This window comes from Sphaeramia orbicularis, chromosome 7, assembly GCF_902148855.1.
Source record: "Sphaeramia orbicularis chromosome 7, fSphaOr1.1, whole genome shotgun sequence".
NCBI lineage: Eukaryota > Metazoa > Chordata > Actinopteri > Kurtiformes > Apogonidae > Sphaeramia > Sphaeramia orbicularis.
This window is the reverse complement of record NC_043963.1, coordinates 32,905,026-32,927,552: the sequence shown is the minus strand read 5'-3', so window position 1 is coordinate 32,927,552 and position 22,527 is coordinate 32,905,026. Positions and strand designations below refer to the sequence as shown.

The 22,527-nt window shown below is 38.0% G+C and overlaps 3 protein-coding genes across 5 annotated transcripts; 1 reads left to right on the top strand and 2 right to left on the bottom strand.

Moving 5' to 3' along the window:
* Positions 1-1,023: 1,023 nt before the first annotated feature.
* On the bottom strand, positions 1,024-5,723 carry tlr9 (toll-like receptor 9). The gene is made up of 3 exons (XM_030138099.1): positions 5,470-5,723; positions 2,231-5,185; positions 1,024-2,124 (listed from the first exon to the last, which is right to left on the bottom strand). Exons 1-3 carry the CDS (start codon positions 5,470-5,472, stop codon positions 1,918-1,920), a joined length of 3,165 nt encoding a protein of 1,054 aa, XP_029993959.1. The 5' UTR covers positions 5,473-5,723; the 3' UTR covers positions 1,024-1,917.
* A 314-nt stretch (positions 5,724-6,037) lies between these two features.
* LOC115422057 (acylamino-acid-releasing enzyme) lies at positions 6,038-16,205 on the bottom strand. Of its 3 annotated transcripts, none has more exons than XM_030138101.1 (23): positions 16,102-16,205; positions 15,538-15,667; positions 15,334-15,460; positions 15,138-15,225; positions 14,885-14,960; positions 14,706-14,797; positions 14,175-14,249; positions 13,914-14,051; positions 13,713-13,804; positions 13,591-13,631; positions 13,354-13,475; positions 13,177-13,237; positions 12,990-13,087; positions 12,804-12,855; positions 12,552-12,640; positions 12,245-12,383; positions 11,780-11,863; positions 10,852-10,932; positions 10,570-10,658; positions 8,875-9,065; positions 6,871-6,973; positions 6,674-6,780; positions 6,038-6,567 (listed from the first exon to the last, which is right to left on the bottom strand). In XM_030138101.1, the coding sequence occupies exons 1-23, from the start codon at positions 16,111-16,113 to the stop codon at positions 6,462-6,464; spliced, it is 2,193 nt and encodes a 730-aa protein (XP_029993961.1). In that variant the 5' UTR covers positions 16,114-16,205; the 3' UTR covers positions 6,038-6,461. The 3 variants fall into 3 exon arrangements, with proteins under 3 accessions (XP_029993961.1, XP_029993962.1, XP_029993960.1); XM_030138102.1 differs by having other exon boundaries at positions 15,538-15,664; positions 16,102-16,181; XM_030138100.1 differs by lacking the exon at positions 16,102-16,205 and having other exon boundaries at positions 15,538-15,881.
* Positions 16,206-16,627: 422 nt separating this feature from the next.
* Positions 16,628-22,231, top strand: capza1b (capping actin protein of muscle Z-line subunit alpha 1b). Its single transcript, XM_030138721.1, has 10 exons — positions 16,628-16,743; positions 17,934-17,997; positions 18,089-18,140; positions 19,340-19,403; positions 19,502-19,708; positions 19,799-19,878; positions 20,042-20,120; positions 20,231-20,302; positions 20,487-20,549; positions 20,711-22,231. Exons 1-10 carry the CDS (start codon positions 16,705-16,707, stop codon positions 20,849-20,851), a joined length of 861 nt encoding a protein of 286 aa, XP_029994581.1. The 5' UTR covers positions 16,628-16,704; the 3' UTR covers positions 20,852-22,231.
* Positions 22,232-22,527: the final 296 nt, after the last annotated feature.

Below are 22,527 nucleotides of genomic sequence, written 5' to 3'. Positions count from 1 at the left end.
ATTTTTGAAACCAAGAAACGTGTATTTACTGATCTACTCTGTGAAAACTATGAAATAAAAACACTTTTAATGCTGCTAATCTGATGTTTTCTCATATTTAAACATAATCTAATACTAGTTATTACTCACTTAATGGAGATAATATCCAAAAAAACCCAAACATTTTGTTAAAGAAAAAATAATTCCAGTCTATTAACAATCAGCAATTGATTTACACTCAAACATCTCACTGCATATCAGGTTTATCAAGAAAAGTTAAGTTACACGATGCGTAAGTGTCCACTGTGTTGACTGATATGGAACTAAAACAACAAAACCCATGAATATACAAGAGAACAGCTGTAGAATAACTGTCCACTGTAGTGACCACTATGCATGAAAGGGTTAATTTTTATTGATATTTTCAACATTTATAAACAATAATAACAACACTGTCTGGGACACACATTATTAATAGTCCATCCATTCTGTGCTTTTCTGTTATCCCTCTTTTGCTTTGTTTTTGTATATGGGTTCTGTATAAAGTCTGTTTTCCCCATTTTTCTTCAAACTGTGCCTCTTGTAATCTCAGACGGTGAGTTTACAGACATTTTTAATTTACCCCTTAAACTTTTGCAGGTAACCTAACAGAAATAGATCCATGCCAAGAGCTATCACACCAGAGAAAAGACGATAATTTGCTAAATCACTTCATTATCAGTTTGCAAGGCGTCATTTCCACAGGTGTCCAGTCAGGGATGAGGATTTTACATGGGTAGCACGCAGGAAGGTGTGGGAGGACGGTCTATGGGAATCCCCTAATATATAGTATGTAAATGGATTAAACAGAAGATTATAAAAATATTCATATTGTGCCCTGTATCAACACATCGCCCAAGTGTTGTTAACACCCAACACAAACAAAACCAGCATTTAAACAAAACTGTGCAGCTTGTAAATATAAAAGTATTTATAGTAAAATGAAAGTGTTCCACTACAAGCAAAAATTGTGCTCTTTAAAAAATGACAGTGGTCTCTAAGATATGGTGGAATACAAGAATAAAACACATTTTAATTACTTTTCATCAGATAATTTGTAATTTCAAGGAGTTTGTTTTTACAAGTACAGTTGTGAAAACGTTAAAGTTCTCAAATGTAACGTATAATAACTCACCACTGTGTCACTTCACTTACACCTGATAGTTATTAATAATAATGGCTACAGGTTTCATTCTCTGTCAATTTTTTGTCAGAATAGGATCCACAGCACAGGGTAAACTAGAAGTACAGGTGTTACTTTCTATTTTTTTGCATTAACTTGTGTAATGAGATCACATTTTAAACAACCGAAGTCTCAGAACAGTTGCCGACATCCTTATTTAGAATTTTCAGTTGACTTTCTCTTTACCTAAAAGCTGTGCGTCCCTCAGACGTGTAAAGAATAGATATCACTTTCATTTCCTCTAAACGTCTTACAAAAAAAGAAGTGAAATTAGAGGTAAGGGTGTTTACGGTACAAAACATCCTTATAATACATTTGAAATCATACTACTCAAGTGAAACCAAGTAAAACATATTTGAATAGTACAATATCAGTGTCAATATCAATAGTTCTTCAAACTCTGAAAAGACATTAGATGTTAAAATTAAATCCTGAAGATGTTTTTGTGGACATATATTATAAAAAGAAAAATACAGATTATATTTCAAACAGTCAAAATGACAGATTATGCATGAGAACATATGGGAATCTTTCAGGATAAATCCTTTACACAGTCAAGTTAAAAAAACAAACACTTTACCTCAATAAAACATTATCCAAACATTTCCATATTTTGGAGGACATTATTAATCAGATTCTAAGTGTGTCACAAGGTTATCAATTAAATAAAAACTGAATCCCTACCAATGTTATTCCCTCATTGACCACTGTAGAGGTCATAGAAAGCTTTCACTCATGTTGTTGTCATAAAACTTCAGGTTGTCTAATGACAGTGCCATTCTCATTTGGTTCCAGAAAAGAGGCTGGGCCCGTGGGTTTTTCGGCCAGGACAACACAGACTTTCTGCACAGTCTCTTCCTCAGCTGAAGATATTTCAGCTTCGGAAACATCTCATCCAACAGCACCATCACAGCGACATCCGCCTATAATTGGACATAATCAGCAATAGTTATGAGTGTCCAAAATTAGACAAAACCTCAAATTTGGATTTAAAAGTAACCCACATAAAAGCAAATATATTTGGCAAACCTTCTCATCCAGAAGCCTCTGCTGCACCATGAAAAAAGCCTGGCGAATGACACCATTCACTGTCTCTCCTCCACTGGACAGCACAAACACTGTCTTGGCACTCCTGGAGACGGCGTTATGTAGATTCTCAATACACGAAAGCCCAGGAATCCAATCCCTCTCTTCCAAGCAGACGCAAAACCTTCTGTGACCTGAGTTCTCCAGATGGATGATTAACTCATTGTAAACCCAGTCTCTCACAGCCTGGTTTTTGGTGTTAAATACAACAAAAGCGTCGTAGTCATATTCTGAATCACTACCAGCCAGCTGGGAGTAGCCCTTGTGTCCTGCCCAAAGCACCTGTAAACAGTACCACAGATCCCAGCCGTAGAGATGCTTCAAAAGGGGAAGAACAGTAAACATCACTGCAAATAAGGAACTCACAAAAAAGGCTAAGCTGCCGTCTATGTCCTGGCAGGAACGCTGATCCACTGATAGGATATTCCGGCCCCCTAGGGACACTGGGAATACACATTTCACGTTGGTAGTGAGATGAGGAATCTCTATAAGAGTGGTGCGCAGGAAGTTGGCGAACCAAGATGTATCACAGTCACATTTAAAGGGGTTGTCGTGCAGGGTGAGAGTATGAAGGGCACTGCTGTTTGATAAAAGGACAGGGAGCAACTGTTGGTTCAACTCTTTGATTTGATTGTTGTTTAGATACAGATATTTCAAAGATTTTGCTTTACTGAATAAATTTTTAGGCAGAAAACTTATCCGATTGTGGCTGAGATCCAAAAGTGAAAAATTGCCTCCGAATTCCAATACTTTATCAGGCAAATAATGGAGGTGGTTTTGACTGAGATTCAGGTGTTGTAAAGCTCTCAGTGCTGTGATGTTTTGCCATGGGAAATAAGTCATCTCATTGTCACTGATGCTGAGCACTTTGATGCTTCCCGGGAGGTTACAAAGCACCTCTGGCGAGATTGACTTCAGCCTATTATTAGAGATGTCCAGGAAGATTAAGTTTGTCAGATTCTGAAAGAAATGAATGTACTTGTTGTTATCAGAATCCCACATGATGTTTAGGTGATTACCGCTGAAGTACAGGTATTTCAAAGAAGTGCTATACAGCCTTTGGCTTATTCTCATACCGATGTTGTTGTTTGCCAAGCTTAGGACGACCAAGTTAGTCAGATTTGTGATGAACCCAAAACGATGACCCATCCCCTTCATGGCAAAATGAAACTCATTGTTACTAAGGTCTAGCACCTTAAGAGTGTTATTAAGCTCACTGAAAATACCTCCATAATAAAGATCAAGCCTATTGTACGACAAATTAAGATAAGCTAAATTTGTCATGATGGTAAATTCCTTACCCTTCAGTGACTGGCTCATGTAATTGAAGGAAAGGTCTAAGCAAACAGCCTTTTCCATGCCTTCAAACATGTTCGCGTCAATATGCACAATGTCATTTTGAGATAGGTCAAATGTCACATTATACCTACAATAATCATCTTTAAAGTCCCATACCTTTGGAATTCGTGTCACATTGACCTCAAATGTCTTAGTGACATTTGATTGGCCATGTCTGCAGAGGTCACTTGTAGATGTTACTTGTGTCTCAACAAACATTACAGGTGTATCAGCTAAATCATTTGTAAATGAGTTCTGGTTTTGAGCATCTTGTGATACAAATGAATGTTTTGAGCAGCTTGGAAGAAAGTTTAGCATGTTTTGGGATAGGTCAATATCTATGAGAGAGGGTAACTTGTTCAGAGCTGTGAAGTTAAACGTTTCAATGAAGTTCATTCTCAGCTCCAATCTCTTAAGACGCTGAAGTTTGGACAGAACTGCATAGCTGTGATTTGAAAGTTTCCTGAAAAAATTACCAGAAAGAAGAAGAGTTTCTAGACCAGACATATTTGGAAAATGTGGTGAAAGAACCAGGGATCTAGTTGTTTTGCCTGGTTGATAGTTGTAGAGCAGGCTAATCCAAGTCAAGCCTTTCAGCTCTGAAAAAAATGTGCCCTTATGTATAGCATTTCCCAAGAAGTTGTCAGACAGGTCCAATATCTTTAAATTTACCAGAGGTTTGAAAAGACCTTCTGGAAATGCTTCCAGAGAATTTCCTCTCAAGCTGAGATAGGTGATTTTGCTGTTTTTAGAATAGAATGAGTTTGGATACAAATAGAGAGGGTGATTTTTCCAACATGGAAAACAGGGTCTGGCTGCATGGTCACAACGCTGGCAGTTCCATTCCAAATTCAAAGATGTGAGGTTAGGCATATTAGAAAATGTGTCACTAAAGACCTTCGAGATGGTATTTTCTTTTAAATCCAGGTACTTCAGTGACTGTGGCAATCCTTTTGGAACTGCCGTCAAATTGTTATACCCCAAGTAAAGAACTTCAAGGTTATGGAGCTCCTTGAAAACCTTCGGAGTTATGTTAAATGACTGGTTGCAGGGGTTTACATAGAAGCAGTTTTTGGTGAGGAGGAGAGTCTTAAGGTTTGGCGTATTCAGAGGCTGGACAATGTTAAAGATCTGGTTATTCTGCAGATCAAGGACCTCTAGGCTTTCAGGCAGCCAGGGTATAGAAGTGAGGCTGTTTCCTGACAGATACAGATGACGAAGATTTAACAGGCTCTTGAAGGCATGACGGTGGATCTCCATTCTGCATGAGTAGCCTTCCGCAGCTCTCACAGGACCAGGTTGGCAGTTTCCCATCATTTTCAGAGTCTGAAGGTTTGGAAGACCGGAGAAATCTTGCTGGCCCACATGACGTATTTTAGTCTGACTTAAATCAATTGATTTTACAGTGGTAGACTTGATCAAGGGAACATGTCTGAGTCGTCTGTTGGAACAGTCTACTGCAGTTTCATTAATATCAGTGTCACATGGAAAGAAGATTGTATTTATGGTCCTCACCAATGGAAGAAGCTGGGCAAGGATCAATATGCTTTTCAACAGAGCCTGAAAAAGTGAAAGAACTGCATTGTAATTATTTGCTATTTGTTATAAATAACTAAATTTGAGTATAGACAATTTACTTTTGCCTTAGAAACCGGCAACAGTGCATCACCCTCATCACCACTGTGCATAATACAACTGTGGTTGCTAATAGTAACAACATAATCAGCTATTTATAGCTTTTGAAGGTAATAAGGGACATTCATATCTTGCATTTTTTTGAAAGATGTGAATGTTCAGTTAAAAATGTATTCAATTCAAATGCACAATAAAATTTTCTTACTTACCATATTAGGTGTATGTGTAATAAAAAAATAATTGAAAACCAGGTAAAGAAGTCTTCCATCCAACTGAGAGGAGAGATTAGAGCGAGAATCTACACATCTGTGCAGCAACAAGAAAGTAATCCATCAAAGCAGAAGTGAAAACTAACACATACACAGCAATCTCATGCAAACAACGTGACTTTGTGAGGATAGTTTTCAGATCCTCAGGTAAAATATAAAGAACGTAGAATGCACAAACTGCATTAGTCTTAAATAAAGCATAGAAAAAATTAATTTAATGACTTTTAAACAAAATATCACTGCCTCAGGACCTCCACCATTACTCATTCACACTAAATAGATCCTCACGACATTCATCCAAAATAGGTGGCATTGATCACTTTATTAAATACAGATTAATTAAAGAAAATCAACAGTTTAATTTATTTTAAAGTAACCCATGTGGAAAAAAAAAAGACTCAATGTGGAATTCTTATTATAATCTGACATAAAATGCTATTAACACACCTAAAAGCCCTTTTAGTATATGAAGGAAAAGGGAAAAAAAAAAAAAAAAAAAAAAAATTTCTTTGCCATTTCAATGTAGGGTATTTATGGATGTTGTCATCAAAAGTGTCTTTAATGAATTTCTGCAATAAAAAAACTTACTTCCCCATTCACCAATTGGAAATAGTGATGTCCAAGAGTACCAGTGACTTTTACTATGTGTATGTATTTCTGAGGAACTCAGCATCAAATGCATCTGCATTTAAGTAACATTTTGAAACTGTTAGTTCTCCATTGACTTGGAAGTAATTATGGTGAGAGTTTATAAAGGAAGAACAATTATTTACATAAAGCATGTTCTAGTTTTCCAGTACAGAGAGTACTTTGGCTTTGGACAGGACCTCACATTGTCCTGGAAACAGAATATTCCTTACATATAGAGCGTCCTCTAGCTTTTGCTAATAGCAATAACATGAGCACACAATCTTTATTTGTCAAAAACACATTCACTGACTCAAATGTTGAATTATCCACAGTGCGATGTTCATAAAACCATCAGACTCAGCATCCACCTTAGAGAGTGAGTGGTTGTTCCCTGGGTACCACAGCAACCTAAACAACAAACATCAGAGCATTAGTGAATGAATCATAAAACCCCTGTTATGCAGAGCATATCTGACATAACCAATAAAACTTGCTGCTCAGACAAGCCGCTTACCGGACTGGAACCTGCTTTGCTTTTAGAGCTCTGTAATACTCAATTCCTTGCTTGCTGGGCACACGTTTATCATCTTCGCCTAATGTAAGCAAAACAGGCGTCCGCACCTAGAAGAGGTTTGAATAAATTCATTATCTAATAACAAACATGAACTTAAACACACATAGTAAAGAAAAAACAAAAAAACAAAACTATACCTGTGTGACGTGTTTAATAGGCGATACGTTCAACATCTGTTCCAAAACAGCAGGGTCAGGTAGACAATCTGTACTGTAGGCAAAACCAGCCTCCACCATACACCTGTAATAAATGAGCAGGATACAAAACACTGAATAGGTTTAAATTCTGCAGTAGTGTGCATCTTTTCCAGAGACAGCGTCAATGTTTGCACCTGTGACATTTTGCATGGATGTACAGGGTGGGGAAGCAAAATTTACAATGAACATTTAGTTGTTTTTTCTCAGCAGGCACTACGTCAATTGTTTTGAAACCAAACATATATTGATGTCATAATCATACCTAACACTATTATACATACCTTTTCAGAAACTTTTGCCCATATGAGTAATCAGGAAAGCAAACGTCAAAGAGTGTGTGATTTGCTGAATGCACTCGTCACACCAAAGGAGATTTCAAAAATAGCTGGAGTGTCCATAAAGACTGTTTATAATGTAAAGAAGAGAACGACTATGAGCAAAACTATTACGAGAAAGTCTGGAAGATACTATTAAAGAAGAATGGGAGAAGTTGTCACCCAAATATTTGAGGAACACTTGCGCAAGTTTCAGGAAGCGTGTGAAGGCAGTTATTGAGAAAGAAGGAGGACACATAGAATAAAAACATTTTCTATTATGAAAATTTTCTTGTGGCAAATAAATTCTCGTGACTTTCAATAAAATAATTGGTCATACACTGTCTTTTAATCCCTGCCTCAAAATATTGTAAATTTTGCTTCCCCACCCTGTAAATTAAAGAATATTTATCCATTTGATGCTAAATCTCTACTCTAGTCAATGAAGCCTTGTTCCAAGAATGGTGTAATTCACAGAAGACCAGCACAAACTACCATACACAGTTCAGCTGGTGGGATCTACACCTGCAGACAAGTGGAGTTAAATACACATAAACTCACCTCTGACACACCGTTTCACTCCACACACTTTCTTTCACATAATCTCCAAGTTTTTGAGGCTAGAGCAGTGGAGATTGTTCTCTGGGGTAATTAATCCACTTTCTTTCACATAATCTTCAAGTTTTTGAGGCTTGAATGATACTGAATTTATGTTTAATGACACTTAGCACAATCTTAAGTCGGATATTGAGGGATAAGGTTTTCATGCGTGGTATCTCTGAGTTTAGGGTCCAAAATGTAAAAAGTGGGTATTTAAATCTAAAAACCACTGACAGAGATCAGACTGTCTTGCTACGGACACTTCACTTCATTATCCTACAGTCCTGCTGTATAACATCAAAACACATTAATTGCGGTCAGACTGTGACTGATCTAGTGTTAATGACGTTACTGCTTCTGCATCACGCGAGTAAATGAACACAGTCTCTTGAAGTACGTAGATACCGTGATGCCAAAAAGATCAGTCCTTGTGTTTCTGTGAAATCTCAGAAATATTCAGTGACACATAATATTATTTTAAGACGCAGACATTATTCAGACCTGCCTGAAGTACATTAATAACTGGAGCCTATTTTGATGGACTTCCCAATGCACTGTGTTATACAAACAAAGGAGCATGTAAGTTGGTTTGTGTTTGTGGAGACCTCCGAGTGTGTGCAACATTGCTCATTAAAAAACATACAACTTAATGGATTTTGAAGTTTATATTATGGGTCGATGTGTAATGAAAAATGGACGCATAACACAAGCAAGTCTGATGCAAAAAAAGGGCAAATTTAACTCAAGGGTAAAACTTTATGGAGCTGTTTGCACCATATCATTAGCACAAACTCTTGTGAACAGGCGGTGATTGGTTGTACAATTTCCTGTAAAATTTGTGGGTGAATCTATTCTTTGTGGATTTGACTCACAGAATCTATCCCATTAAGTTGCTTGCACCAGTAATTTATGCTGATCAAAATCAGGTCTGGAAATAATAAACATTCTAAATATTTAGTTATGTCATAACATAACACAAAAATGAGCAAGTGCGTGAGATATGCATGTGTGCATACCAGGATGTACATACCAGTCTGGAATATCTGTGCTGCCAATCATAGAGACAAAATTGATGACAGGATTGCGAGCTACACAGGCCTTGTAGAACCCTGGGTACTGGCCAATCAAATGACAAGCCAGGAAGCCACCATGTGAACCACCACAAACTGCCACCTTCAGCGCATCAAAGTCACTGCTTTTCAGCACACTTTCCACAGCAAACTGGTTGACACAAAAGCACAAGAGCAAACTTAAGTGGCAGAGAATGAAGCAAGATATGCATGTAGATTAAAACTACCTTCATTGATATACATACACTAAACTGCCAAAAGTATCGGGACACCTCTCCAAATCACTGAATAAAAGTGTTCAGATCACTACCATGGCCACAGGTGTATAAAATCAGGCACCTTGTCATGTAGACTGCTTCTACAATCATTTGTGAAAGACAGGGTCAGCTGTAAGTGGTATTACAACAACATAGATGTAATTTGGAACAACAGTAACTCAACCAAAATTGGGGCAGAATCAGTGCACGCTGAGGCACTCGTGTGCAGAAGATGTCAACTTTCTGCAGTCATCAGCTACAGAACTCCAAACTTAATGTGGGCTTCAGATTAGCTCAAGAACAGTGTGTAGAGAGTTTCATGGAATGGATTTTCACGGGCAAGCAGCTGTATCACAGCCTTACATCACCAAATGCAATGCAAAGTATCAGATGCAGTGGTGTAAAGCTATTGCCACTGGACTCTAGAGCAGTGGAGACTGTTCTCTGGGGTAATTAATCATGCCTTTCTATCTGGCAATCCCATGGATGATTGCCAGGAGAACGCTACTTGCCTGACTGCCTTGTGCCAAATGTAAGATCTATCCTGTGCATTATTAAAACAAAGACGTTTTAAGGATTAAAAAATTATTAATTTGTAAGAAAAAATCTGGAATGATTGTTATCAGAGGTCATTTAAACCTTTGGTGAAATAAAATCTTGGCTATGTTTTATAATGAAAGCAGGAGAAATTCCACACAAACAAAGTGAAAAGAACTCAAGGGAGTGGGGTTAAACAAAAGTATAGCCCTGAGAAAACACAAATAAAATTTAGGCTAGCATCCATTTACCAGGAATCATAAATACTGATGTCTTGAGCAATGAGGCAATGATATGATCTGGGGATGCTTCAGTTGGTCAGGTCCAGGTTCAGCAATGTATCCAAAAAAAGGTCAGCTGACTACCGGAATATACTGACATTTTGCCATCATCATTAATGCCTGTGCCATTATGGATTTTTTTGGTATTTAAAGATGCCATTGTCAGGATTCATCAGGCTCAAATTGCGACAGAGTGGTTCAGGGAGCATAAGATAAAATCTTCATACATGGATTGGCCACTACAGAGTCCAGACCCGAACCCATTGACAATCTTTTGACATGCTGTGAAAAAGTTTACACACTGCTCCAACTTTCCCATCAACACTACAAGATCTATAATATATAAATGTTGTAACATTGCATTACCTTATTGAAATGATGCCTCAGTGAATGCATGCCATAATCACAGCTAAAGGTCATCTACTGGAATACTAGCGTGTGACTTCTATTTTTGCAAGGCACTGTGTTATAAATTAACTCAGAATAAGTATATTGAAAACTAGAATCTGTTTTAACCAGTAGTACCAAGAGCAGAAGATATTTTTAGAATGACAAACACGTTGTCACTAGAAAATCTTACGTGAACATCTTTGACATCTTGGGTGCCAACATTGCCCGGTAATGAGAGGATACTGTCCTGGCCGTAGCCAATAGAGCCACGATAGTTCACTATGAAAAGCAAACACAAACATATATTCATACAGATAAACACAAAGCATTTTAACTGTTATTTAAACACTATTTACTACACTTGGCAAGAAAAAGGTGCTCAGATTTACATCCTTGGTCATTCATTAAATTGTTCAAATAAATTGAGGCAGTGTTTGATATACTAAAATCATTACTTTACATCTTAACTCACCTAGAAATATAGCAAAGCCCATCCTACTCAACACAGAGCAGGACAGAAGCCATTCAGCTACAGTCACTGAGTGAGGACCTCCTAAATATAAGAGAAGATTTCATCAAATACAGAATGTCAAATTTACAATCTGTTACGGTGTGCTTTATTCTATTAGGCATACAGTAAATGGTGCAGCTAATGGTATTAACCCATTAAGGCCCAAACAGCCACTGGTGACCAAAACCATCTACTAATGTGAAATGTTTAATACCTGTTGATCCACTAATCCTATCAATACATGTAAATAATTGGTGTAAAATGCAGTTTGTCATCTTTTCATGGTCATCAGATATGACTCATTTGGATGTTGAGAGGCTCTGTAGTGAACGTAGAAATATATCATCTACTACAACACTGATTCACCAATAAAACCCATGGAGTTTGATAAATGAAAGTGGATGGAGACACTGGGTTTATGTTCAGATAACAACATATCTTACTGAAAATGTCACTTATTGTTCAGTTTTCTCTGTTTTGATATAATACCCTTTGAATTTACTCAGAGCTTTAATGAACACCTACATGATCAGTGAATTCAATATAGGAAAATAGATAATTTACACTGAAAAAACCCAAAATAAAGAGGATAATATTACAATAAATGGTCATAAATCACTTAAGAAATGTTAAATATAGAGAAAAATTAATTTGGGAACTGACACCAAAGTGCCACTGGGTCTTTATGGGTTCAAAAGTACAATGTCACAGGATTATGACAAAACATCTTGATTATAAGACTATGATACGCCATTTTGTACAGTCTTATCTCTAGCAGTGGCTTTTAGCAAACAATGACAAATTCAGACAAGTTCAATCACAAAAATGTAGTAAATTCACTGTGTGTAAATAGTTATATATCAATTTAAACTTTTTGAGAGTAACTAACCATGAGGGATGACAACAAGAGGCAGCTTCACTCCGTCCTTCACTTCCTTTGGTTTGATCAGAACAGCTTCAAAATTAAGGCCAGCTTTAAATAAATAAATAAATGACAATTCATTAGTCCTGTCAAAAGTATATGCAGCAACTTCTTTCTTCATGTGCTCCTATCAGTATATACACTACAACACTACTTTTGTATAAAACCCATTACTGGGGTAGTCGTAGCACATGTAAAAGGATTCATCTGTCCATCAGCTTTGCAATAAATCCTGTTAGATATGCATCAACTCTAATGACATGTTGTATTTCTTAATCCATTCTTCCCCTTCAATGCATGGTAACACAATAAAATATTTATAATGTGTATTTCTTGATGTTAATAGACTATATATTAAATATGAATGCATTTGAGACCTTTATGCTACAACTCCTGTCTAGACATTGCTGAGGTTAAAATCTTTACTCTTACGATATTGACTGTTGTCTTGCTCTGGGGGAGGCGTAAAGGTCAAGATGTTCCAGTCGATATCTGCCATTATCTCAGAGTCTTCCAGAGTAACCCAGACCACTTCCTCATTGGAACCCATGGCTGGAAGGAAGCCCACCCTCTGGAAACAAGATTTGACACAGCAGAACAAGATACACAAAGTCCTTCATCATAACATATTAGTTTTTACCTTTTCCACTTGTCACTTCTCAAAATACAACTCCAAAAACTGTTACTGTATAATATGATATGACTTTAGTCCCTCCACATTTTAAAACACTGATCCTACCAGACATGGAGGACGATTTGGAGAAGAGTAGCCGACCACCATCAGATCTCTCACTATGTTCAGCAGACACCAGCTACCAGCATCAGACTCTGCAGACAAAGAACTTCAATAGACCCTCACAGAAATATAAAGCTGTCCTGGAAAATGTATACCCTTACATGATATCCGTTAAATATCTGTAAACAAGACTGACTAGACCTGAGAACAAGTATGAGTAATTCCGGGGATGAAAAAGTGTTAAGTGTGACTCACTTGAAGTCAGAGAAGTGACGCAACCTGAGCTTATGTCCACCATCAGTAGATCCTAAAGAAGACATCAAAATGATTTTTTCAGTGTTCATTCTTCAGGTGTTTTTGATATTTTTTACATATCAATTAAAAAAAAAGTCCCACTGCATTTTTTTGTCCATAATGTAGTATTTCACAGGACAGTCTTACCTTGCGGCTGTATTGAGGACATGAAACAATAATACGTTGACTGTCAGCAGACCAGCACTGAGGGGACAGCTGAGTGCTATAGATACCAGCAAAGCCATCTGTAAAACAATATTATTAAACTCAAACAAACCGTACAATAACGATGATATACTGACAAGAAAAGACACTTAGAAACAAAATTTCTTACCTTCACCAGGCCTCTTCACTATATCCACAACCACTGAGGTCTTCTTAGTATACCAATCATACTAGAAATAGGACAAGCAAAGAGTAAAACACTGGTTGTCAGATGTGTCTACCAGCTTGAAAAGTACTGAGTGCACTTTGAAAAGAAGAATAAAATATGCCATTAAAAGCAGCATACCATAGAGAGCCTGCTGCACTGCATGTGTGGTCCATAGACAGAACATTCCAAGTACACAATCCGACATTGGTCTGGACTCAGCCTGGGGGAGTACACAGCACTGGTACCCGATGACAGCTGCTCTGAGGGCCACAAACACATACGACATTGGTAAGAATGAGAATAATAGCAAAAGAAAAAACATGGGGTCAAATTCTGGCAAAGCATTACATATTTTATACACTGGTGGTGACTTACCACACTTCCCACCAGTGAGATCCACATAGAACAAAGAGGACCTGACAGACAAACAGAGAAACAAATATTAATGCACTATGCCTAGAGACTCTCTAATTCTGATTTGCATGATAAATAATCACCTCCTGTTGGGGCAGTATTTGAGGCCAAGTCTGAAAGGATCGTGCCACCAGCCTACAAACACCACACCTGTGTCTCCTGGAGCCCAGAATGCCTGCAGAATAATAAATAAAAGTAACAGCAAGACAAAGTAAGAATGGCCATCCTAGTCAACAGCGGTAAATAATAGACCCAAACATCACTTAATAAACTTTAGCGCAGACCTGTCCAGGTGAAATATCTTCAGGCACACCCTCCAACACAGAGACATTGTCACCCTCGATGTCCAAAACACATAGCACTGGACAGCTCTTACCAACAAGTGTCTCTCCCCAGTCTTCATTGAAGATAAACTGCTCCCCCTGCAGGTGAAAAAAAGGAAAACACTACAACTTCAAGCAAAATGACCAGAAACTTAAGAATGCAGAGTTTAAAATTAAACAGTAAAAATGTTTTGATTTGCAAAAGTTTTAAACTGCATTTACTTTCACAGCCTCCTTTTTCTCCACTCTCAGAACGTCTTCTTCATCTCCAATAGAAGACAACTCCGGTGACTCAGTCTACAAACCAAAAGTGAAACAAAGAAAAAAAATCAGTTTAACTAAACTGAGCAAAAAAAAGAGCAGAGAACTAATTCTTAGTCTTGTCCAAATCAGTGATCTAGTATGTGGTGATATTTTGCTCTTGAAGGCTTAAAAAAATACCTAGGTTGTGATCAAAATTCACCTATTTACAGCGGCTGTGTAATATCCTTGGGGATATTTCTGATTTAGCATTAAATAGTCAATGACTCACTTAGGTAACTTCACCTCATTAAGTATGTTTAAACAACTGCAATATTAACTAGTCTATGCAATACAGAATGTGATGCCTATTTATACAAAAAACACAAAAAAATTTATGAACCTCAGGGACAGGGTACTGGACACTTCAACAATGCACAACAGTACAGTATGACTTTGACTCTAGTGATTTGGTGGTGATTACTGTCCTTTAAACCAGTGTTGCCTACAGACCTGAAAAAATGACTCTGCTTTTGGTTTTTTCTTCTCTGCCACGTACAAAAGGTGGGTTTCTGAATGGGACCAAACCAGGCAGCCAAACTGCTCTAAAGGAGGCAAAATACAGTTCATTTTAATGGAATGCGAACACAAATAAAAACAAAACGTGGCTGTAAGAAGTGTGAATAACTCACCATCATCATACACTTTGCCATGCTTCTTTAAGGCTGTTAGATTGATACTTTTCATTTTAATGTTCTTACTCCAGATCTGAATGACAGTGTAATGAGTCAAAATACAACCATAAGTGAGTTTTACTGCATAAGCTACAGGTAGAAAAGTTCAAATAATAGAGACATAGACGTTCAGAGTTAGGTAAAAGTTAAGCAGTAATACACACACATTTTTACAGGACTACTGAGAGACATAATGAAGACAATCACACACCTCCAAAAACTGTTTGTCCTCTCCCTTGACAGTGCACTCTCTGACAACAGCCTTCATATCTCCCGAAGGAGAATCTTTACTCAATACCCTGACAAAAAAAAGCAGGAATGCATAAGATTTTGCTTAGTTTCCCCCAGGTGAGGACAATGACAAATTTTAAACCCCAGTCTAAGGTTTTGAGTCAATGTTTACATACTCTCCTTTGATTTCAGTGCAGTTTCCAGAGGCCCCAGAGTACACCACAGATTTGTCATCGTGGAATACAATGTACTGCCTGCAAAACCTGACATTTTCATTCCTTTCAAAGTCACGCTGGCTCCATTCTGTGAGGAAAATGCAACACTTGAGTTTTGATATGAAAACAGTAATAGGAAATTCTTCTTGTGTGACAGCTACTCACCTGTGTAGATGTTGCTGTATTTGCCCCCATACTGAGAGGTGATAACAGGTCCCACATCAGCTCTACTCAAGGAAGGGAAGAGACTGAACTGTTTGTAGAGTTTGGCAATCTCCTCAGGATGGGTCATCACCTGACAACACGCAGCAGAAAAACTCACATTACGTCTGAGTGACACAAACTGTTTTACAACGAACAATGCTCTATTCATTTCCAAGCCACTAATGCTAGCCAGCCACGCATGAATAGTTTAACGTGAAAAATAAGTATGTTAGCAGTAGCTGAACCCTAAACAAACCATGCGTTTGCTGTTTGATATGAAGCGCCGAAAGTAAAACTGACTGTATGGCGGATTTAACGATACCAGGAAGTTCCTGTGCCAACAATCGGTAGCTATATAACCAGACCCAAAGTCTGCTAGCTTGACTTGACTGGCTAGCGCTCATTCAGTTAGGAGTGACAACGTAATTAGCACTAGCTACATTAGCGTCAAACTCAAGTAAAGTTAAGTTATATACCTATTCTGATAATAAGTAGGTAGTTAATTTAGTCTGATAAGGACCATACCTGTGACTCCATGTTTATGACAGAGTGTGTCGCTTGTCTGCTATTGTCAAGCGACAGTGGGCACAGAGGAGTGGACAGTTCAGTACAAAGGTAACACTAGCTAGAGTGACCAGTTAGAGCTTCCGTTCACTACCAAAAATAAAATAATCTCTATTAAACAAAGGCGATAATGAGAAAACAAACGAACAAATAAATGCTAATGAATAATAATGAAAAGAGCATATACAGGGAGATAAATCAGGATTTAGATGATGTATAAAACTTCCTACTGCATAAAACGAGGTTATTAATATTTGATATACATGATGGGGCTTTTATTTTGTAAGAAACCTCTGCAACACCCAGCAGGAAAAGCCAGACAATGAAATTAAAAAGCTGTGAACGCCCTCTTGTGTTACAAAAAAGATTTTCTTCTGAATATGTTACCAGAATGCTATTTAGATTGACCCTTTTATCTGTTTAAGCACAATAAAACATGTTTTTTGACACATGCGTTTGTGAACCTCGTTAGATATGAATATTAATGTGGATTGGTATGTGTGTGAGAGGAGCAGCAGCGGTGGTGTCAGTCAGCTGGGGTAGGTGGGGTCACAAAGAGCCAAGATGGCTGACTTTGAGGAGCCGCTGTCAGATGAAGAGAAGGTTTGTGGACTGTTAAATGCCTAGTTTTACTCTGTTTCACCGAAATGTGAATTACTCATTGTGTTACACAATGATGCAATTTAACAGTTAAGTTTTGGAAATGTAATGCCAGTCTTTATCCTGGTGCAAAACTTGTGTTTTTGAGCTACCTTTTGCTAACCACTTAGTTAGCCAATGCTAGTTAGGCTTATTATAGTTTGCTAGCGGAACATAACGCTGGTAGATATATTTAACGATTGGACATTTGTGGGCAAAACTTTCCAGTTATTGTATTTAGTTTAAATTAAAAGGGAACATCGATACCTGTTCTCAGAAGTCTTATTGTTACGTTAAGCGCATTTAATACTGTGTTGGGTACGTACTCTTCCCATACAGCTAACGTTAGCAGCTAACGTTACTTTGCTTTGGATTTCTGGGTCAAACAGATTCAGTTGCAGCTCAAATACTTGTTAACCTCACATGGCTTGAGGTCAAAATGTGGGTGCACACAGTTTAAATGACTACTGATAGTGACACCCTCCATAGTACCGCTGCTACTGGGCACAGTAGTTGAAGGAAATGCTCAAATGATTTATTATGACATACAGGTAACGCTGAGTGACTATGTTCCTGGTATGACTACTGTGTTGTTATTCTAAATCACATTCTCAAAACTTGAAACAGGAATAACCTAATTCTTTTGATAAAAATCAAGAACATGTGAGGTTACAGTAGGTGAAAGCAGTGAGGGAATCTCAAGTGGCGTTTATGGTTTGATTTCATAAAACGCGCCTTCGCAGGATTTACATAAAATGGTAATTTACCACCTATAGGAACATAACATTTCTATGTAAACCTTACTATAGATTTATGGTGGAGTTCACCTAAATTACAACATGTGGAATACTATATGTGGAATATGAAAGCTGTAGAATTCTTTTACTTTCAATTGGGCCACATGTGACAATAGTAATAATTACACCTTATCTTTAAAAAAAAAAAAATATTATTATCATTATTTGTAGTAGTAGGAGTATTAGAGATGTGAAAATATGTTACTTAAAAAATGATTGAAACTTTATAAATGATAGAGCCGGTATGAGCTTTGTCCAGGTAGAACTCTAAATTTTGTATTTTAAAGCATGGAAATCCTGTAAATTCTAGATAAAATATTCCTTTGTTGTGGCTGTTGTCTTATGTTGACTCAATAGGTCCGCATAGCGGCAAACTTTGTGACTCATGCCCCACCAGGAGAGTTCAATGAGGTCTTCAATGGTAAGAACCTGTTTATTGCAGAAATCTGGGATACGAAATTGGTGCTTTTAATGCTTTGATAATAACTTCAGTCTTTTTTTTTTTTTGATAGATGTGCGGCTTCTCCTCAACAATGACAACCTCCTTAGGGAAGGGGCATCACAGTGAGTGAACAGTACCAGTTATAACAAACCTCAGAGGATTCACATACTCTTGCTCACAATTTTAAAGTCTGAATTTTGACATTGTTAAATATGCTGTATTTGTAAAGTGATTTATTAATTTCTGATCACTTAAAGCTATACCGTATGATGTGGCATTTTTACACTTTTCTTTTGTATCCTTAAAATGTGTGTCAAAAAAAAGTGTGTCAAACTAAAATGTAAAAAAAAAAAAAAAAAAAAAAAAGACACGAGGTTTTGAAACTCAAAAATGTTTAATTCTCATATATTTCTGATAAGTCTGACCAATCATTTTATTCTGTCCGAATGAAATAATTGGCTGAGCCTCCTGTCAGTCATCCATTACCGCTGTCTCGCATCCGATACTGGTACCTCTGAATCTGACGTTTCACTCGCACTGCTCTTCCTGTCACTGACCACAGTCTCCTGTCCAGGCTGTGAATGGATAGGATTTAAATGCACAATGTTGACGGAAAAAACTGATTTATTAACAGAAACAACCAAGGGGAACAAACAGAACAACCCGACTGCAGCAGTCAGTCTGGTGCATGAAGGATGGAGATAAAATCCGGGAGTCGGGTGTACTTGACTCCACAGATATGTCTGCACAAAGGTCAGCTTTTATGACCACATACTGTACACCTACATGGTGTCAGACAATGTAGGATTTGTAGGATGATAAAAGCATGGACTATAAAACCTCAAATGTCCATGGAAAATTCACAGAGTTTCCGCGCTCATAGTATGCGCGCCCATCGCCTGGGCATCTCATCGCCCAGGTGATGAGGTGCAGTGAAGACAATGAGTAAGTGCTGCACAGACCAGACCCTTAAATACAGGGTCTCCAAATGAAACAAGAGCCACGGCAGGTGGGTGATGTGTCTGATTGCTGAGGGAGGGGTCCACGGCCACGCCGAAGCGGAACAGACCTCCACCTCCACTTCCACCGTACGCATCAGGTGAGAGGAGGGGAGCATCAGAGCTCAGGCAGGAGGAAGCAGGCGGTGCTTTGGAGGGAGGCAGGTTGTTCATGTTCAAATTTTTACTAAGTGCATGTAAAATGCCAGATCGGTAGGTATAGCTTTAAGCACAGCAAATATTTTTGCGTGCAAGCATATGTTGATGGCTTTACATTGTCACACTATTGCTGCTATAATGTTGTACTACTTCCATTTGTCTAGCTCTTTTGCCCAGTACAACATGGATCAGTTTACTCCTGCCAAACTAGAGGGATATGATGAGCCGGTATGTTTCATCTAATTTTTTTTTATATTATCTATATCAGTATGTGTCAAAGCCCCATGTTCTTCATTTTACCTTTTGCATTTGATCCTGTGCAATAGGTCTTGATCACAGAGCATGGGGACTTGGGTCAGGGACGTTTCCTGGATCCCCGCAATTGCTTGTCGTTCCGCTTCGACCACCTTAGGAAAGAGGTGAGCGATGTGCAGCCATATGAAGGAGACACAGCGCTGAGAAGCTGGAGAGATGCCTGCGATACTGCCCTCAGTGCCTATGTTAAAGAGCACTATCCTACTGGAGTCTGCACAGTAAGACCCATTAAAAATTGTTACGCTAAAAACCCAAGCTTTACAGATTAAGATGTATGCATTATACCCATTTCTGTGTGTCTGTCACAGGTATATGGCAAAATGGTTGATGGTCAGCAAACAATCATAGCCTGTATTGAAGGACATCAATTTCAGCCCAAAAACTTCTGGTATAGTGTCCTCCTTTTGAATATATTATAAATACTTGTATATAGAATATGCTGTCACCAAGGGTATAAATAAACCATTTTGTTTCAGTTAGTAAAGTCAAACACATATTCTGTTGGTTCCAGAATAGTGTGTGATATAATTGTCTCCAATTCTTGAGCACAGGAATGGCCGCTGTAGGTCAGAGTGGAAGCTTACCATTGGTCAGCCCACTGCTCAAGTAGTGGGTGTGCTGAAAATTCAGGTGAGTAAAATTCTGTCCATTCAAGTACTGTGTATGCGTGCTAATAAAGTGCAGACAGAATGTACAATGAAAGCACAAATTTGCAAGTTGAAATTCATCCCTGTCTGTAGGTACACTATTATGAAGATGGGAATGTGCAGCTGGTTAGCCATAAGGAGGTGGAAGAGTCAATACCAGTGAATGTAAGTTGAATGAAGCACAACAGCCACAATCACAAAATAAGGGAATGTTTTTCAGTTTTGTTTATAAAACACTGTGTTGCATAGAAACCATAGGAACATTTTGTTAGCTTATGATACTGCATACTGTATAACTCAGCTCTGTTAGTGGAGGATAAGGTGTATTATATATATGTTTCTGAAACAGAATGAAAGCCAGACAGCCAAGGAATTTGTTGACATCATTGAGAATGCTGAAAATGACTACCAGGTAAGCTGCCATTGAGTGATAACACATTTTTTGTCCTCATGTCCACAAAAAAAGATTTTATTTTTACCAAAACACAAAAGAGACATTTTGAGAGAAGAGCCTTTATATTAATAAAAATGTCAGTATTAGGCAACCTTGGTTACTCTTTCTTTTATCCTCAGACTGCAATCAGTGAGAACTACCAGACCATGTCTGACACCACCTTTAAGGCCCTGCGTCGCCAGCTGCCTGTCACACGCACTAAAATCGACTGGAACAAGATCCTAAGCTACAAAATTGGAAAGGAGATGCAGAACGCCTAGATGGAAGGTCAGGGACTGACCAAGGAGACACACACTCCCCTGGGCTGATGAACCACCTATAAATGCTCAAGGACTAACCAAAGCAAAACTAAATCAGTATGGGGCAAGGAAATATAAAAAAAAAAAAAACCACAACAAAACTCAAACATACAAAAACAAAAAAGAAACTGAAGATTTACAGACTGTTAGGCACAAGTTTCCAGCTGCTGTAATGAAGCTGTGGTTGTGGAGATAATTCTGGTTTGGAGAGAGTGGTTACTTCTGGATGTGTGCTGTGACAAATATGTGTTGGGTCAGTGTGCAGGGCTGTGCTCAGGACCGCTACATTAAAGGGTTACATCTTTCTTATGTCATCTTGAAGGAGCTGGTATATGATTCTGGTATCAGGAATTACTATAGGATACAATTTGAGACTGAAGATCTCAGCAGACGGACAAGAGGCAGGACTGTCCAGGGCAGCTAATGGGAGAAATGAAGCACACTATCACATATCAGGGTTCATTTTAGGCAGATATAAAGGTTTTGTTTAATTGTTTGGCTGGTATGATGGAATTACAAATGAGGCGCATCAATTGGGACAGTAGCAGGAAAAATGTCAAACATTGTATCTAGTCCCGAACTAATAATATAATTGAACTGACATGGAGTTATACTTTACTAATACATTTGATGGGATTTGTACCTCTGAACATTTAGCAGTAGCACAATCCTTAGCATAGCTCTGTTCCTGCACTGTTGACCTGTATGATTGTCGGTGTTTGTCAGGGGTAAGGGAATGTTTACTCGTGTTCTGTTGTACTCCACTGATGTACTTGTCTCCACCCATGCAAGCTATGACGACTGAAACAAGACAAAGCGACTTATGCGCTTCTGCATCTATATTGTATTCTCTGTTCTCTTACTTTGGCAACAACACCTCCATTGCTGTACAGCTTTTCCTTTGTGAAAGGAAAACATATTCATATTAACCAAGATTTATTTGCCAAAATCTCTTTCCTATGGTAAAGAACTCCATCCTCCCACCCATGTATGCAAATTTCTATTTTAATACGCTGTTATTATAATTTTTTTTGTTGGAGTCTTAGAATATTGCACTCTTAACTGTAACAAACTGTTTGTGCATTGGTCAATGCCAAGTGGACACAACGCAGTTGCCATGTAAGGCAAGATCATATACAGTATGTGTTACATGACGTCTGTAAGGCCAGGTCATATGTGTTACATGACTTCTTAGTAGGCTGACTCTGGATCAGTTACTTGTTAGCTGTACTACGTGCTGTGTTCAACCCTCACACTATACTACAACTGTGTGCTGATCAGTTATAAAGTTCAAAACTGTACTGCCCCATTCTGTTGTATGAATAAATGGATTCAACTTCATGGCTGGGTATTTACCTTTTATGTTGTCAGATATATGTAGTTACCAAGTATCGGATGTGATTCAGCAGAAAACACTCAAGTTTTAAGGCAGAGGCAATTTATTTAAAATAGCACTAGTTTGTAGAAGTGTTATGCAAAGTTAGTAAGAGACAGCTGGGAGAAATTGTCCCATAAACAAACATTGTATGATTGACTTAAATATACATTTCTTACAATTATTCCATGGTATTTAAAGACAGTTAGCCAATGTAAAATAGCCATCTAAAACACAATACTAAGTAAATTATTTGACAGAT

Bases quoted from the DNA above. Each gene is read 5' to 3' on its own strand.
- capza1b (XM_030138721.1), top strand. From the start codon at position 16,705: ATGGCTGACTTTGAGGAGCCGCTGTCAGATGAAGAGAAG. The intron at 20,121-20,230 runs GTGAGTAAAATT...CCCTGTCTGTAG, and splicing joins TGGGTGTGCTGAAAATTCAG to GTACACTATTATGAAGATGG. The intron at 20,303-20,486 runs GTAAGTTGAATG...TTTCTGAAACAG, and splicing joins AAGAGTCAATACCAGTGAAT to AATGAAAGCCAGACAGCCAA.
- tlr9 (XM_030138099.1), bottom strand. The intron at 2,125-2,230 runs GTTTGCCAAATA...GTCCAATTATAG, and splicing joins AGAGGCTTCTGGATGAGAAG to GCGGATGTCGCTGTGATGGT.
- LOC115422057 (XM_030138100.1), bottom strand. From the start codon at position 15,745: ATGAATAGAGCATTGTTCGTTGTAAAACAGTTTGTGTCACTCAGACGT. The intron at 11,864-12,244 runs GTAAGAGTAAAG...ATTTATTTAAAG, and splicing joins GCAAGACAACAGTCAATATC to CTGGCCTTAATTTTGAAGCT. The intron at 6,781-6,870 runs GTATAGTTTTGT...AACCTCTTCTAG, and splicing joins CTATTAAACACGTCACACAG to GTGCGGACGCCTGTTTTGCT.